The sequence below is a fragment of the Thermobia domestica genome, chromosome 3, assembly GCF_964235325.1.
Source record: "Thermobia domestica chromosome 3, izTheDome1.hap1.1, whole genome shotgun sequence".
NCBI lineage: Eukaryota > Metazoa > Arthropoda > Insecta > Zygentoma > Lepismatidae > Thermobia > Thermobia domestica.
The window spans coordinates 261,788,426-261,803,523 of NC_137456.1; the positions used below are offsets into that span (position 1 = coordinate 261,788,426).

A 15,098-nucleotide genomic window follows, 5' to 3' on the forward strand; every position below is an offset into this window, starting at 1 on the left:
CTTGCTTTCTTTCCTCTTTCCGGTTAGTGGCGGCACACTAAATTACTGGTTGATCGCTACTTACGAAACATATGCTAAGTGTAGAGGTTCAGTCCTAATGAAACACATTTGTCACATTGTTTTCAGTAAAGAATACAATGATAATTTATTGGCAGATGTGAGTAGTAAAATATTTCTTTGCAAAAAATAAAATTAGAAGAAATGTAATAATGGGACATGGTTTAATGAAGAAATCATTGCGAAATCTTTCCTTGTTCCTTAACACGCGCCTATATATGCATTCATTCATTCAGTGGGGTAATTACTGCCAGGAAAGTTGCCTAGTTGACTTTTCAAGGAGTCCAAAGGGTTTACTTGGAAAACCTGGACACACACAAACAAGGATAGGGAGATCTCAGTCAATTTCTAATACTCAGATTGCGTTGGAGGTCAGCAATTGGAAATACACACAACGCGTTGAAAAGTACAAACACTCAAGAACATTTAAAGTTCCAGGCATTGCAAGAAATAAAATGGCATGGAAATTTTCAATTTAATGTCTCATTGTTATGCCCTTCAGGGTAAACAAGACGGTTTGTTATTAAAAATAAATGAAAATGTTGTGATAAGTATTTTTTTCACCGGAACTCAAACATGTTATAAGGACCATCAGCATCACACTCGCTTGCCAGTAGACAAGTGAAGAGAGTTGCATGTCCCAAGAAACCTCAATAAGTGTTGGTTCGAAAAATATCTCTGTGCACAGTCATTTTACCGAAAGAAGATTTAATTTGCTCTAAAAGTTGACATTTTAAATAGCAATTACGGAACACTACGATACTTTTCTCTTGGGAAGGAATGTTGAAGTTTTTCCGTTTGAGAATTAGAAAAATGAAATAATTGATTAAACGAGACGTCTGGTCACCTTAGGCAGTTCAGAATTGAATGCCGCTAAAAAGATGATATGTTATTGAACATGGTCCTTAAAGTGAGATGTTATCTCACAGTGCTAGAGATTTTTATCTATACCGAAGATATGTGCCAAAGTGGCTGGCTTGTCATGCCGAGCAGGGAGACAAAGGGTGACTAGATCAGGTATATGAGTGGAAATTTTCAATCATCATATGACACCTGAGATCAAGCTCTGATTGAAGATGTGTGAAACCGACCTTTGTATCATCGATTTAGTGGCTTTATTACGTTCAGGTAGTAAGGGAATGGATTATGGCAGTTAGAATCCATCACTCATGTGAAACTATAAACGATCACCGCCTCTACAATATGAACGTAATTCAGATCTACTATGAAGATCAAATTTTTATTTACGAAGACTATCGTCAAATATATTTATTAAACCGCAGAAAGGGAGATAGATTCATTCCTTTATTCTTGACTGATTCTACACCCAAGTGTTAAGAATGAGTGGTATCCTCAGATACATGTATACTAAATTTCATAGAAATAGAAATATGTTTATCAAAGTTATTATGGAATGATTTTAGCTCCATAATGTAAACCCATTCTTTATTTATCTTAACTGAATGAGGAAAGATAGTTAGAAACCACAAAGAAGGTATAAGCTATTTTGCTATATCAAATATATAAATATTTAGGAGAAATATTGTGGAACACAATTTTTTTATTGGGATTTATCATTAAATTCTTGGCAAATTATAACCCTATGCAGTTGGGTGATTGGGAATCCTAAAATTACGTATATACCATGTTGCACCAATATATGTAGAATCATTTTTGTTAATTTTAACAATATGTCTTTGCTTAATATGATTTTAATTCAATAATAAAACTTATTCTTGACGTGTTTGAACCATAGAAGTTAGCTTAACTTAGATATCCTAAAGAATGTATGTACTATGCTTTATCGAATTTAAATACTCTTTACGTTATTTGTATCAGAAAATAGTTTCCCATGTAAATTTACAGAATGAGATACAATTTATTCTTTTTCACTTTCTTATTCCTTACGAATTCTTGCAAAATCAAACAATAATGTTATTTAGAAAGGTGTAGGGGAAGCATGTACGATTTTTCACTAAAATCAAATAAGTTTTACGAGAGTTGTGGTGGCACATACAGACGGACGAGAAGAGACAGAAATGCTGGCTAAGTGAAATGGTAGAATATCACTATGTTTGTTTCAGTTAAGTATATAAAACGTGTGCATTTAGTGAATATTACAAGTTTGGTATTCAATTATCTGTAGCATAATTATTATTTTTTAAAAAAAATCTTTATCGATACTTTGGTCTATTATAATACTTTATGCCTTATATTATTATCTTAGCAAAAAAAAAATCATGAAAAATCTAACACGAGGAAAACAGACCTAAAAGTTTGATAGTACATTTCACAACCATTTTTTCGTTGGAAAGTAAACGAATATTTGAAACAGAAATTTTGAATCAGCAAACTGGAAAATAAGAGCGGTGGCCACTACGTCAAATATTCACGTAATGAATTCAGAAGGTACACTTTAAACATCTAGGTATTTCATTGATTATACTGTGTGAAACTTGGTATATAACATGTTTTGTGTTTTGTTTATTACACTTTACGTGTTATATTTTGCGTAAACTGCATTCACTAACGTTGTTACTTTCGTCAAGATTTGAAGCTTTAAAAATTTTATTAAGATCAGTTACATGATCAAGAGGACGAATTTTCTTATACTTTCTATTGCTAGAAAGTGTAAATGATACTCTAGCGTGAAATCATGAACGAGCAAGTTTCAGGCTCCTACAAATCTCTTTGAAGAAACACGATTTCGTTAAAAGTACTGAATTTTCCCAGTCAAGTGCTTAGCTTCAAAACATGTAATGAACAAGTTATCATACACTTGTTCCGTTATCCAGTGTAGTTTTATAGTAGAATTGGTGTAGTATTTAAGAAAGGTAACATGTTTCAGTCGTTTAATTTCATTTCATAGAAGGAGATAAAATCTATTACAAATCGCGAAATAATACACTTTATCAAAGTAGAATTAAGAAAATATAAACATCAGATGATGTTTAAATTTAACAAATAAGTGCATTTGTACATGTTCACGTGACAATGCTAATAATAGCATTATATTTACAACGAAACATGGTTGGTTTGAAGTCGTTTAATATAGAATTTATTTTAGTCTTAATTATTCAGCTTAATTTCGGATTCAAACTACGTAAACTATTATTGAGGTTCGATGCTAGGTTTCGCGCGCAGAACGGATGCATGATAATAATATGGCTACGAAGGACTCTCGTCGTAAAGTATAATGCACCTACTTATATATAAGTAGAATACATGGATACATGGATACAAGCATTTGTAAACTATGAGCATGTTCAAGCATATCCTATGATAATCCAAGTATGTAACAGTGCATCTTTCTCGGTGTTAACTACTTAAGTACTACAAAAGATTTTATAATTCCATTCTTATGTTAAGTGTACTCTTGTCCTTAAATTATTCAATGACAACATTTAAAATTTATACTCACAGAAATCGACTTTTGAACAATTAGAAATATGAGCGAAACACGTAAGAATATATATTAAAAATTGATGAATTGTAGGAAAAATCAAGATAGGAGTTAATGTTGGTGCACCTGAATAGAATTAGCTTTCATCTGTGTATGTATAAGTTTTTGCAGTTAAGTTATATGGAAAAAATGGATATTTGATTTGGCCTACATAATTTGCTACATTATTTAAAAGTTCTTTCGAGTATTATTCATGCCAAATAAGAACAGATATGAATTTAAATTCAAATATATATATATCAAAATATTAATGAAATTTGTGATGCGACAGCATATTGCAAGAAAACAATTCCTTCGCTTGCTTAATGCGGACATTGCTGTATATAAAAAATACGCGTCCTACGTTGAAAGCTGATGTTGGTCTTATTACATATATTTCTTTAGATGTTCTAAAGAACACGGAGGTTTACAGATATTTTGCACCATATGTACAATAATATTTTGACTTTCCGAAGTGGCAACACTTATCAGTTATAATTATGGCGTTTCAAGAGTATTCAGAAAGTGTCTTTAATATTTTATATAAAGTTAATAGAAATTGCATGATCTTTGGAAACTATGTATTTCATTACCTTATACAATTTTGTACAGAAATTGTGATTGTCAACGTGTTAATACATGATGCATTAAAATTCAAGAAGTCCTTATTACATATTATGATATAGTAGTAATAGGAATGACTAGATCTGTTGTATATAAGAATTTTGATTTTGCATAGTAAATACTATGTTTGACATCTATTATTTAATGTTTAAATTTATGATGCTCCAGTTCAAAAAAAGGTTACATTGCTCACAGTAGCTGATCATTCATTTTGACTCATTAATGCAAATTACCAAATGTCAATTTGGCATTCAAATATTTATTTCCTATTACAGGACGTGTGGTCTTTACTGTGTGATTAAAAATGGTGTGCTTTAATATGTATATTGATTGGGTGGAGTAATGTATTGTACCTGAGTTTCATACTGGACAGGAGCACCATACTCTACTGGAGCACTATACTGCATCGGAGCACCGTACTCTACTGGAGCACTGTACTGCGTAGGAGCACCGTACTGTACTGGAGCATTTTGCTGCATAGGGGAAGCGTACTCTATTTGAGCACTGTACTGGTTTTGAGGTTGTTCTACTTGTACTGCTGCTCCAGCTTCATTCGATGACTTTGTTTCTTTAAGTTCTTTGTAGTAACTGCACACAATCAAAATGAAATAAATATATAAACCTGAAAAATTAAAGAAAAATATAAATGACAAGTACAAAATTAAAAGAATCGTTGGATTAGTAATTTTGACGTTATACGTTGCATCTCCATTCACAAGAGTTGTGCAATCTACTAACGTTTTAACATACTATATATCTAAAAGATCTTTTCAGAAACCTAAGAGAAATATGATTCAGATAAGAGCAGACATATACAGGGTGTTAATGAACTGTAACAACAAACTGAAAGAGATGATTCCTTACATCAAAATAAAAGAAAAAAGTTCATATGGACCTATGGGGAAAATTGCATAGTTTCAGAGCTAGGGCTGTCTAAAATCGCGAAAGAGCTAAATTTCAACAGGCCCTATTTTAAATGCGAGAAACTATGTATAGTGGTCCTTATCAGAGTAAACGAAATCACACATACACAATCCATAAATGCATATTTCGCCAATATTCAATGGTTGTAGAATGTATTTGCTGCACAATGGAATTCCCAGACATGCCGTCAACCGAATTTTGATATGTGCTCTCACTTTATGCTTGGTCCAAAGTAGGCAAACGATAAGCTTTGACTATAATATACATGGGATTATTTGGCGGAATGTTGGAAGTATTAAGGAACGTCAACAGCACGGTCTCTCGTATACGGGAAAAGGCGTGTTGCGATATTTTTTTTCATGCTTAAGGAAAAAAACATGAAATATACCGTGACGAATTACATCGCAGCAAACGTTATTCCGAACATTAAAAACCGTGGAGCTGCCGCTTCCTAGCACTTCCGACTTCCCTTCGATGCATTGGCTAGCCATTGTCGTCTAGGCTTTTCTCTTGCTTACTTTAGACTCACAATTAAGTCAAAACATACCTGCAAACTCTGTTCTGAGCATATCTGAGAATTACATCCTGTTGAGAATACCCTCACACCCATTGAATATTAATGAAATATACACTTTTGAATTGCGTATGCGTGACTTGCTTTACGCTGATAAGAACAACCATCCACGGCTTGTCGAATTCGAAATAGAGCTTCTTGAAATTGAGCTTTTTCGCGATTTTGGACAGCCCTAGCTCTGAAACTATGCACTTTTCCCCATAGGACCATTGGAACTTTTTCTCTTATTATGAGTAACGAATCACCTCTTTCAGTTTGTCGGTATAGTTCATTAACACCATATATATATATATATATATATATATATATATATATATATATATATATATATATATATATATACGCCGGGTGGTAGGTAACTCCACCGACAAATTTTGGGAGGTGATTCCTTATATGAAATGAAACAAAAAGTTCTAATAAACATGGGACGAAAAACATCTCCTTTCAGAGTTATGAACCGCCGAAAATTCGAAAATTCACGTTTCGAAACGCTCTGCCTTAGAAACTACAGGACCGATCCCAAGCGATTTAAGGAACTACAAAGCAACTAGTATGCGAACTATCTAAATATCCATGTTTTACCATCCTCCGTTATTGGCGAAACGAACTGTAAAAAGAAATTTGAGGTATAGAAATACCCCTTTAAGTACAGATAAAGAGTTCGTTACGCCGATAACGGAGGATGGTAAAACACGGATATTTAGATAGTTCGCATACTAGTTCCTGTGTAATTCCTAACATCGCTTGTTATACGTCCTACAGTTTCTAAGGCAGGGCGTTTCGAAACATGATTTTTCAAATTTTCGGCGGTTCATAACTCTGAAATGAGACGTTTTTCGACCTATGTTTATAAAAACTTTTTTCTTTCATTTCATATAAGGAATCACCTCCCAAAGCTTGTCGGTGGAGTTACCTACCACTCTATAATGTGGATATTTTATGTCTACTACAACGATCTATCCTTCTAACTACTTGTAACTTAGTTAACTGTTTGTAAGGAAGGAATAATTACAATCTGAATTTGTTCTTAGATTTTTCCTTTGAACATGTTAAATATTCTATAAGTATATAAACGTTGTCATCCTGGTTTGTAAAATTAAACCCTTATGGAGTTGTTCTAGGTGTTCAAGTGCTACGTTAAATATGACCTGATTCCCCTACCAAAGCAACGATGCTATTCTCCTGAGCTACTTATGTAACCACTTTTGTCTGCGATACCCATGTCTCACGATTTAGACGCGATTTCATTCAGTGACATTGACAAGTTCTGAGTCTCTTCGATCCGCAGGTATTCTAGTCACACTGAGGAATTCCTTTTAAGTCAAACTCTTTCCCCTGCACTCTTGCAACAGTCAGGACTTAAGACTGAACAATAATATTGCGATTGTACGCATTTGCTAGAACAATAGTAGTAGAGTCAAGTCCTCAAAACCGGATCGGCTTACAAAGAGGATGAAAGTAAGAAAAGCGAGATGTGAGGCCAATAATTAACACCCCTGCGTTCCCGTGTGTAGCTGTATCGAAGCGTCCAAGGCAATTTGAGTCAGTACTTCCGTTGGAAATGTGTATGTGGTGGCGTTTGCCGCATAGAAAATCGGAAAGAACGTTATGACGTCCAATGTTAGAACAAAAGTTGCTTCCGAAAGAACAGTATAAGAAAAGCTTAAGATTCTGCTGTAAGTATTTTTAGCTCAAAATTGAACAATGTTTTGGTTGTTCATTAAGATAAACATTGTGCAACAATTGATGAAATTCAGTGACGCCTCTCCTTCTCGTTAGCTGATCACAGCTGAACATTATGGGAAAGGTTATGTCTTTTAAACCGCATATTGAAATTGTCTTATAAATAGGATCATTGATAGAAAGTTCCCATAAAGTGGATCAGTTGAAAGCTTTTGTTTCTCTTGTGAAAGACAAATATATTCATTTTAATGATTTATTTGTTATAATTTTGATTAGTTGTATGGATTTGTAATTAAATACGTCAGGACCTAGTGTTATTTATTAGTAGAAAAAACATCCTTCTCTTCCTAATAAAATGTGAATCAATTTCACCATACAAAAAAATTGCACTATATGCAAGATAACAGAAGGATAACATATTTAATTTTATATTCCCCCTGATAGCTCTGGGTAGAGACTATGAAGATAAGTAGTTAGAAGTTCATGGTCCCCGAGGAAAACTATGTTGGTGTCCGAGTAAGAAAGACAATCCTTGTTGGAAAGTGCTTTGCATTAGGAAAAACTAAGAATGAACCAATGCAGCTCTGTAACACTGGTTCCACGATGATTGTGTTGGTGTCAGAGGAAAAAGGACATTATTTCCTGGACAGTGCGTTGTTTTAGAAAAATTTAAGATGAAATGATTGTAGACGTAGGAAATGATGTCATTATAGATTGGGCTACTTATTACACCTTGCTTTCCATTTATTAGTTATTTACATTTTTTCGTGTTTTATGATGTTAGAAATATGTTATGATTCACTTAGCAGGATATATGATCCACTTTAGAAAGCATATAATATATAGTTTTCGTGTACGTTCCGTTTTCTTTATTATACACTTATATTTAATTACAATTAAACAAAACTTCTTTTTCCAATAAATAACGTATCTTTCTATTATATGAATATAAAATTTCCTTAGTTGTATTGTCTCATTCCTATTCGCAGCTTTTTCTCTTGAAAGTGATGCAGTTTTGATTACTTGACCATAGAATGATCATATGTACGATGTAATTCAATGGCCCTAAAGCAAAACAGACGCAGTACAGAAAATTACTGTAATTTTATGTCACAAGTGTGATACTTTGTTTATATTTTTTAAATCTAGAACGACTAAATAAATGATAGAAGTACGAAAAATATCGTAACTACGGACAAACTACAACGGTTAGCGATCTGCTTCTTGTGATTTGCTAATTTTTTATTGAGAATTCAAATGTCTCCACAACTTAGTTTTGACAGGTTACCTTCCTTGGAGCTATGACTAAGGAGTAATTAATGAATAATCCATTGTAGTCAGCAGAAGAAGAGGACATTTTAAAACAGTCTCCTCTTTTTCTGGTGTAACATGTGAATTATCTGACATATTTTGCGTAGGAGGTTGGGAGGAAACTTTATTTCAGGCAACAAAGACAAATCACATTTACTTACAATGTCAGTATCACAACTTAGACAAAACAAATCCTGAATAAATTTTGTTTTGCATAAGGTGAATTACTTTCATTTTTCCTAAGCTGGACCTTTAAAACGCAATTTACTTTGGGGAAAGAGCTTTACTAAAGTAATATTGTAATTAGTTTTCAAAATAAAAATACAAATACAATATGAAATATCTTTAAAATTATGGCTATTTCTAAAACATTTATAATTATTTCTGTAGTACATTTATGTGTTTTGCGCGATATCCGTGGACTTCGTGGTGCACCAACACCATGACCATGGATATTCTCTTGCTTTGTCTCACTCTCTTTATTCTAACATTATTTTATATTTCATTATACTATCTCCTTTATTCTTGCTGCATAATTGTGGGACTTCACGGTAAACAAAAATGTTTTATTTTCAAATTTGGATTAAAGAAAGTACTTGAAGTTAAACTCTATTTCATTTCTACCTATTGCCAAGATGAGAAATAGGAATACTTAAAAATTCGAATTCCCGTTATCCCTTAGAATATTATTATAATGAAAGCAATATGATAACATCCCAGTTTGGATTAAGGTCTAACTATATATCAAAATTCATTACATTTGACTGGAATTTGGCCGTGATGATTAGGCACACATAGCTACATTAATTTTTTATATCATAATTTATATATTGCAGTGATTCAAAAATGTATTTTTTCCTGTAGTTAGCTCCACTAAAAACTCTCAGGCTGTCTGTCTCGAAAGCCAAGTAATAGTATAAGTCCTATATCTATTATTACAGTTACAATTATCAATATCCAAAAATGCTTCAAGTTACTTTTTTTTACTTAGATATACTCATCTCACGTAAGTAAACATAAACAAATGAAAAAGGGAAGTGGATACCTTGAAAGTAAAACGTAGACAAATTCTCCAGTGTTCAGAAGCATATTTTTAATCTCGCTCTACCATACTCATAGGAGGAAAATACGCGTTTCTGGTTAATTGTAGTCATCCGTTTGTCGCCACGTAGCATAAATATAGCAGAAATCAAATGCCTGTTACAGGCAGTCTTCGTGGCCGAGCTTACTAGCGCAATGCGCTAATAATTATAACACTAGAACTACCAGGATATTATTTATACAAGAACTACCAAATGCGCCATTTTGACCCCTTATGTTTTAAATGTTTTTTAGGTTGGAATTTAGCAATCCTTTGGCAACCAAGACTTCATGTAACTGGATATAAAAATTAATATGCTTCAAGAGCCACATTAGCTTCAACCAGTGGCGGATCTACTCCGGTGCCGGGGGGCTTAGGCTCCACCCAGAATAATTTAAGCTATTATTTTATTCTTGAAAGTTTATAGTAAACTCATGGTATACCTATCATAGTCATAAATAGTCATGATATACCTACTCTTTACGTTCTAGATACGACACTGCATTCAACCAGATATCCCTTCAATACCCAAAGCGGTTGAACTATGTGTGTATAAAGTGCAGTTGAAATCTTTTTAAAGATAATTTATTATACCAATAGATTACACATTTATTGAAAAATAATAGATACTATCAAATAAACGTATACAAGTTTCAAGAGTAAATCAAGATTCTCATAGTAGTACTAGGTATTATCTTGAGACCTATAAGTATAAATTTCAATGCGTATGTGAATAAGACAACAAACACACACATCCATCTTTGTCCATAAAATAAGATTTTTCAATCAACATAATCAAAAACATTCTTGTAGGTTTACTCGAAAATCATAAAACATGGTGCTTTTCTTCATTCAGGCATGTGCTGCACACGATGCACTTTGGAACCACATTAGTGCATGATCCACAGGCAAATTTCGTGTATCGGAAACACTGATCGAGAGTTTTGGTTCCCCGACAGTTCCCGACCTGGCACTTCTTTTTTCAGTTAGAAGTTTTTGTTGCTACTGGCAAATCTTCTATCGAAACACGCTTCTGTCTCACTTTCTCAGGAAGTTCCTTAGCCAAATTGAGAAGAAAATTCTGTCTACTAATAATCTTATTGGTACTACATTTGTACATGACAGAGTTTATGTCGGTCTAATCAAGTAGGTTATAACAGATCTGTACCGGCGTCTTCTGCTAGCAGCCTTGACAGAATATTTACGAGTCATCTGGTCCACAATGTCTACACAAACTTTCTGCTGGTTGTAAAACAGAACTGTTTCAAGTTTCTTCTTTTCGTCACCACTCATTGCTTGTACGTCAGTGTGAAGGGTATTCAATATTTTTTGTTCTTCTAGCATTGCTATGCGGTGAGTGAAATATCGTCTATGGTTTTGAGTACGTCTGTAGTATACAAATCTTTACCATGGAAAAGTTCTGAAGTTAGCATTTCCCTCGTGTTGTTCGGATATTATGAATCAAATTTATTTCGGTTGCAAAATGACGAGAAGTAAAACGTTTTCATACGTTACACGCAATCCCGTGGGTAAGAAGGGTTTACAAGCTGTAGAACTACACGTTCAGCAAGAGAGCTGTTCTTGGCCTCCTTTCATCTTTCCTAGATATGGAAAATTATTTACAATACCTTTGTTCTTCATTTCAACAAGCATCCAAAATTTGACCCTATATTTGCTCGGCTTGCTAACCATGAATCATGGGCACCTGAAGACGGGGGCAGGGTGTGGCCCGAGGCCCCCTGGCTCACGAAAACGTATTAATTTTTTTAAGATTTTCTAAATACAAATAAAAAATATCATAAAATAAGCCAAAACCTCTCAGTTTTGCGTTTTTCGCTTCCCGGGGTTTTGAGATAAAACCTTATTGATCTCATTATTTCTTCAAACCTGCTTGTGAGCGTGACATTCTGAAAACAGCAGCAGTCTAAATTTTCAAATCAGAAACACTTTACACTTACATCATTCATCTCCATTGCTCCACGAAAAATAAAAATTAGACAGGTGTCAAAATGACCACCCTGGTAGTTCTAGGTAAATCATCAATTTTAAAGAAAGCTAATAATAATTCAAATTTTATATTTAGGATATACCAACACTGATTAGAGAGAAGGGAAGTTGCGTGACCTGTTCAGCATATTTTAATTCATTTTCAAATTAAACAATGATTAATGACGTTGAGGGGTCAAAATGACCCTTTCGGTAGTTCGTGTGTTAATTGTTTTTGGTGTGGGTTCAAATCCGAGCCAAGGAAAGATTTTGATTTTTATAAAATAAATAATACTCAAAAAAGTGACTTACTTATGTTACGTGTACAGTTTTTCTACATTATTCCACTGTATAAGTAGTAGTAATAGTAGTAATAGTAGTAGTAGTAATGAGAGAATTAGTGGTAGTAGTAGCGGTAGTAGTAAGAAGGGGTTGAATGCCCAGCAGGGCTCGTTTGGTTCTACCTTGAATCCCATGATATAAATTCAACCTAAACTGTTTTTTCAATTTTCTTCTTTAATTCCAACAAAGTGACAATTTTCTTGTATTTTAATTTATTATAACATACAATACATACAGCAGAAGGTTTGGACCAGGCCCGCAATCACCCACAGACGTTTGGAGGGTCCATTAATATGTTAGATCGGGACAAGTCATTAAATGTTATCTTACACATATCTAAACTGTGTTTTCTGTGCTGAGTTCTAGAGGGGCCATGAAAAGTTTCGAGGATCCAGGCCTCCTAGACCCTTTCTGTTTGTGGGCCTGGTTTGGACAATCGCAAACTGCAACAAACCAGAAACGTGTATTTAGTTTCTATGGCTAAGGTCAAATGTTAAAAAAAATACTGTTCAGATGATGCTGTCTACAATGCAGTGAGCAGAGTGGATTGGTGGGTGGTGGGTCGCAGTGGGACACCTGCTGTTAACCCAAGATCCACTGCCACACTCAGAAAATTTGACCCACTGACCCTCCGATCCACTGCCCAATCTGATTGGAACTTTTCAGAATATTCATACATATTTTATAAAATTTCCAAAGGATGTGTAATGTTTAAGTTTTAGATTAAGGTATTATGAGTCTGCTGTGCCAGTTTTAAATGGAATTGAAACATGTAGAAATCCATGTTTTTTCTACATATTTTTTTTGTAAAAACACGTCAATGAACAATAGAAAATACAACTGTTTTATGATCGGATTGGTTTAGGTAACAACTTGAAATTGAAATTTTTAATGTCCCACGATTATGCCTGTTAGGTTGAGAAAGACTATGATTAAAGCAAGTGAATTATTATGGACAAATTGTCCTCGATGTATCTGTCTTCGTGTCCCTGTCGTTCAAGGTAAATAATTGTAAAACGAGAATTACCAAATATAATAGAGATAAGTTAAGGAGATACTTTCGGTCCTTTTTATAAATTTAAACTTGAATTCTCTGGACTATAGTTTTTTTTATCACGACCGAAATCAGTGTTTCATCGTTAATAAAATATTGGAATCGTAAATGTTTGCAATTTGCTACATACACGACTTTCTTGACTCTTAATTAAAAGGGCAGTCTTAGGGTAGTGGCTTGAGCATTCACGTCGTGATTTAGAGGTCTGCGGTTCGATTCCATGTAAGGAAATTAAGGAAACAATTATAATTTAGAATGTTGATATTTCTTATGTATAATAACATGAAAAGTAGTCCATTTTTCTGTTTCTTACAAGTTAGATTTGAAGCGACTTCCTTTACAAGGGAAAAACTACCAACAAGACATCACAGTCTACAATATCGATTCGTACTCTGTGTAAACTTAGGGTGTTTCGCAAACAATTCAGGAATACAAAAAGGTTATCTTTAACGCCTAGTATGAGTCGTAAATTGGTCGGAAATGTCATTGTGATATTGTTTCTAAGCTCTTCTGCTCTTACTAAAAATAATATTATTTAGTTCGCCATTTCCAACACGTTTTATATATTCAGTCAACAAAAATTGGTAAATAGAAACTATTTTTTATACTTGTATGTTTATTTTGTGAACATGTCAATACAACGTATACATAATCCAATTTCTTTTACCCAAAGAAAGGGCCTTATTATGTGTCGTGATGAAGACAAATCCTGCTTAGTTCATGTTAAGCATCCGAAAGTTTGATTTTCAAATTGACCAGTAGAAGACACCTTTTTCCTCTCCTTTCCTTCCAAAGTATCTCTTATAACGCAATTTATCCTTATAGCGGGTTGAAAAGATTTCATTTCATTTCTTTAAACTTAAGTATGCTTATTTGCGTTGTAAAAGGACGTAATTTCGAGATCTCAAATATTCAGTAATAATAATAATAATAATAATAATAATAATAATAATAATAATAATATAGAAGACAATTTTTTATGAAGAAAGATTGTATTGAAATCTGTAAAATCGCCCCTAGCGTTAGGCAAAACTTAGAAAATATTAAGGATTGGAAAGAAGTGTCAGGAACATCACGACATACCCTCTACATACATCCATACAACTAGATAAATGTTAAACGGAAAGTTTCACAAACAAATTATATTCTATTCTTCCCAAACATTTGAATTGTCTTTCGAATTTCACCCCTAACAGCATATATATTTTTAAAAACCCTTTCTTAATTACTACTCTCATAATAAAGTGAGTTGTATGTCCAAGTTTCAGCCTGTATACACATTGCTTGAATTTTGAGTTAATCGTCTTCATCCATCCACGTATTACTACATTTTCTCCCTGCCTCTTCAACAAGCGGAATTTTCTTAAATGTCGAAACACTGCTTTGCTTTATTTTTAGTTAAGGATTTACATAACGAATTTCTCATCTATAACTTAAACGAATTCTTGCATTAAGCATTGTGTGAATAAATCAGTATGAATCAGTATGAATGAAATTTGGACATACACCATCGCAGAAAGTTTGCGAGTTGAACAATTTCCAATTAAGATGTTAAAATGAACATACTGTTTGATGTGGAATGTAAGCAACATGTATTCACACAGAGAATAAAACTTATGATTTCCATGTCATAGGCGATGAAACTATATGCCAATTAAATAACCATTGAAGATGCTTTCCAGAATATTGTGTCTCTCTTAAATAGCATTTTTCAGTTCTCTCTGGAGTGTTATCAGTATGCAAGGAATAATACCAAATCTCGGGTAGTTTATATCCGAGTACTTGAGAATTAATTTATTTGGGTACTCAACATCTGAATCCCTTGACACATTTTGTTTAATATCAATGTTTTCATGCATGGGTTAAGCGATTTAGAAGTGGAGCATGTATGACTTGTTGAGGAAAATTTGACGTTCCTTGCAGAACAAACGATACGTGAAACATTGTCTTGAAGGGTAATATGTGATTCGAATCACCTCAGCTCCCGTCAGGTTCCCAGGACAAAGTCACACACGCTAAC

At 33.6% G+C, this 15,098-nt stretch overlaps 1 protein-coding gene and 1 long non-coding RNA gene across 2 annotated transcripts in view; one reads left to right on the forward strand and one right to left on the reverse strand.

The window, feature by feature from the left end:
* The window catches only part of LOC145681627 (uncharacterized), a 30,058-nt gene extending 25,521 nt beyond the window's left edge, over positions 1-4,537 (forward strand). The window contains exon 3 of the long non-coding RNA XR_014130841.1: positions 4,399-4,537. This is a non-coding gene — a long non-coding RNA (uncharacterized LOC145681627). The remainder of the gene's footprint in view (positions 1-4,398) is intronic.
* LOC145681626 (uncharacterized) overlaps positions 4,075-15,098 on the reverse strand; it is a 133,913-nt gene continuing 122,889 nt past the window's right edge. The window contains exon 6 of the mRNA XM_081753240.1: positions 4,075-4,745. Coding sequence (XP_081609366.1) covers positions 4,438-4,745 — 308 coding nt within the window. The 3' untranslated portion in view covers positions 4,075-4,437. The remainder of the gene's footprint in view (positions 4,746-15,098) is intronic.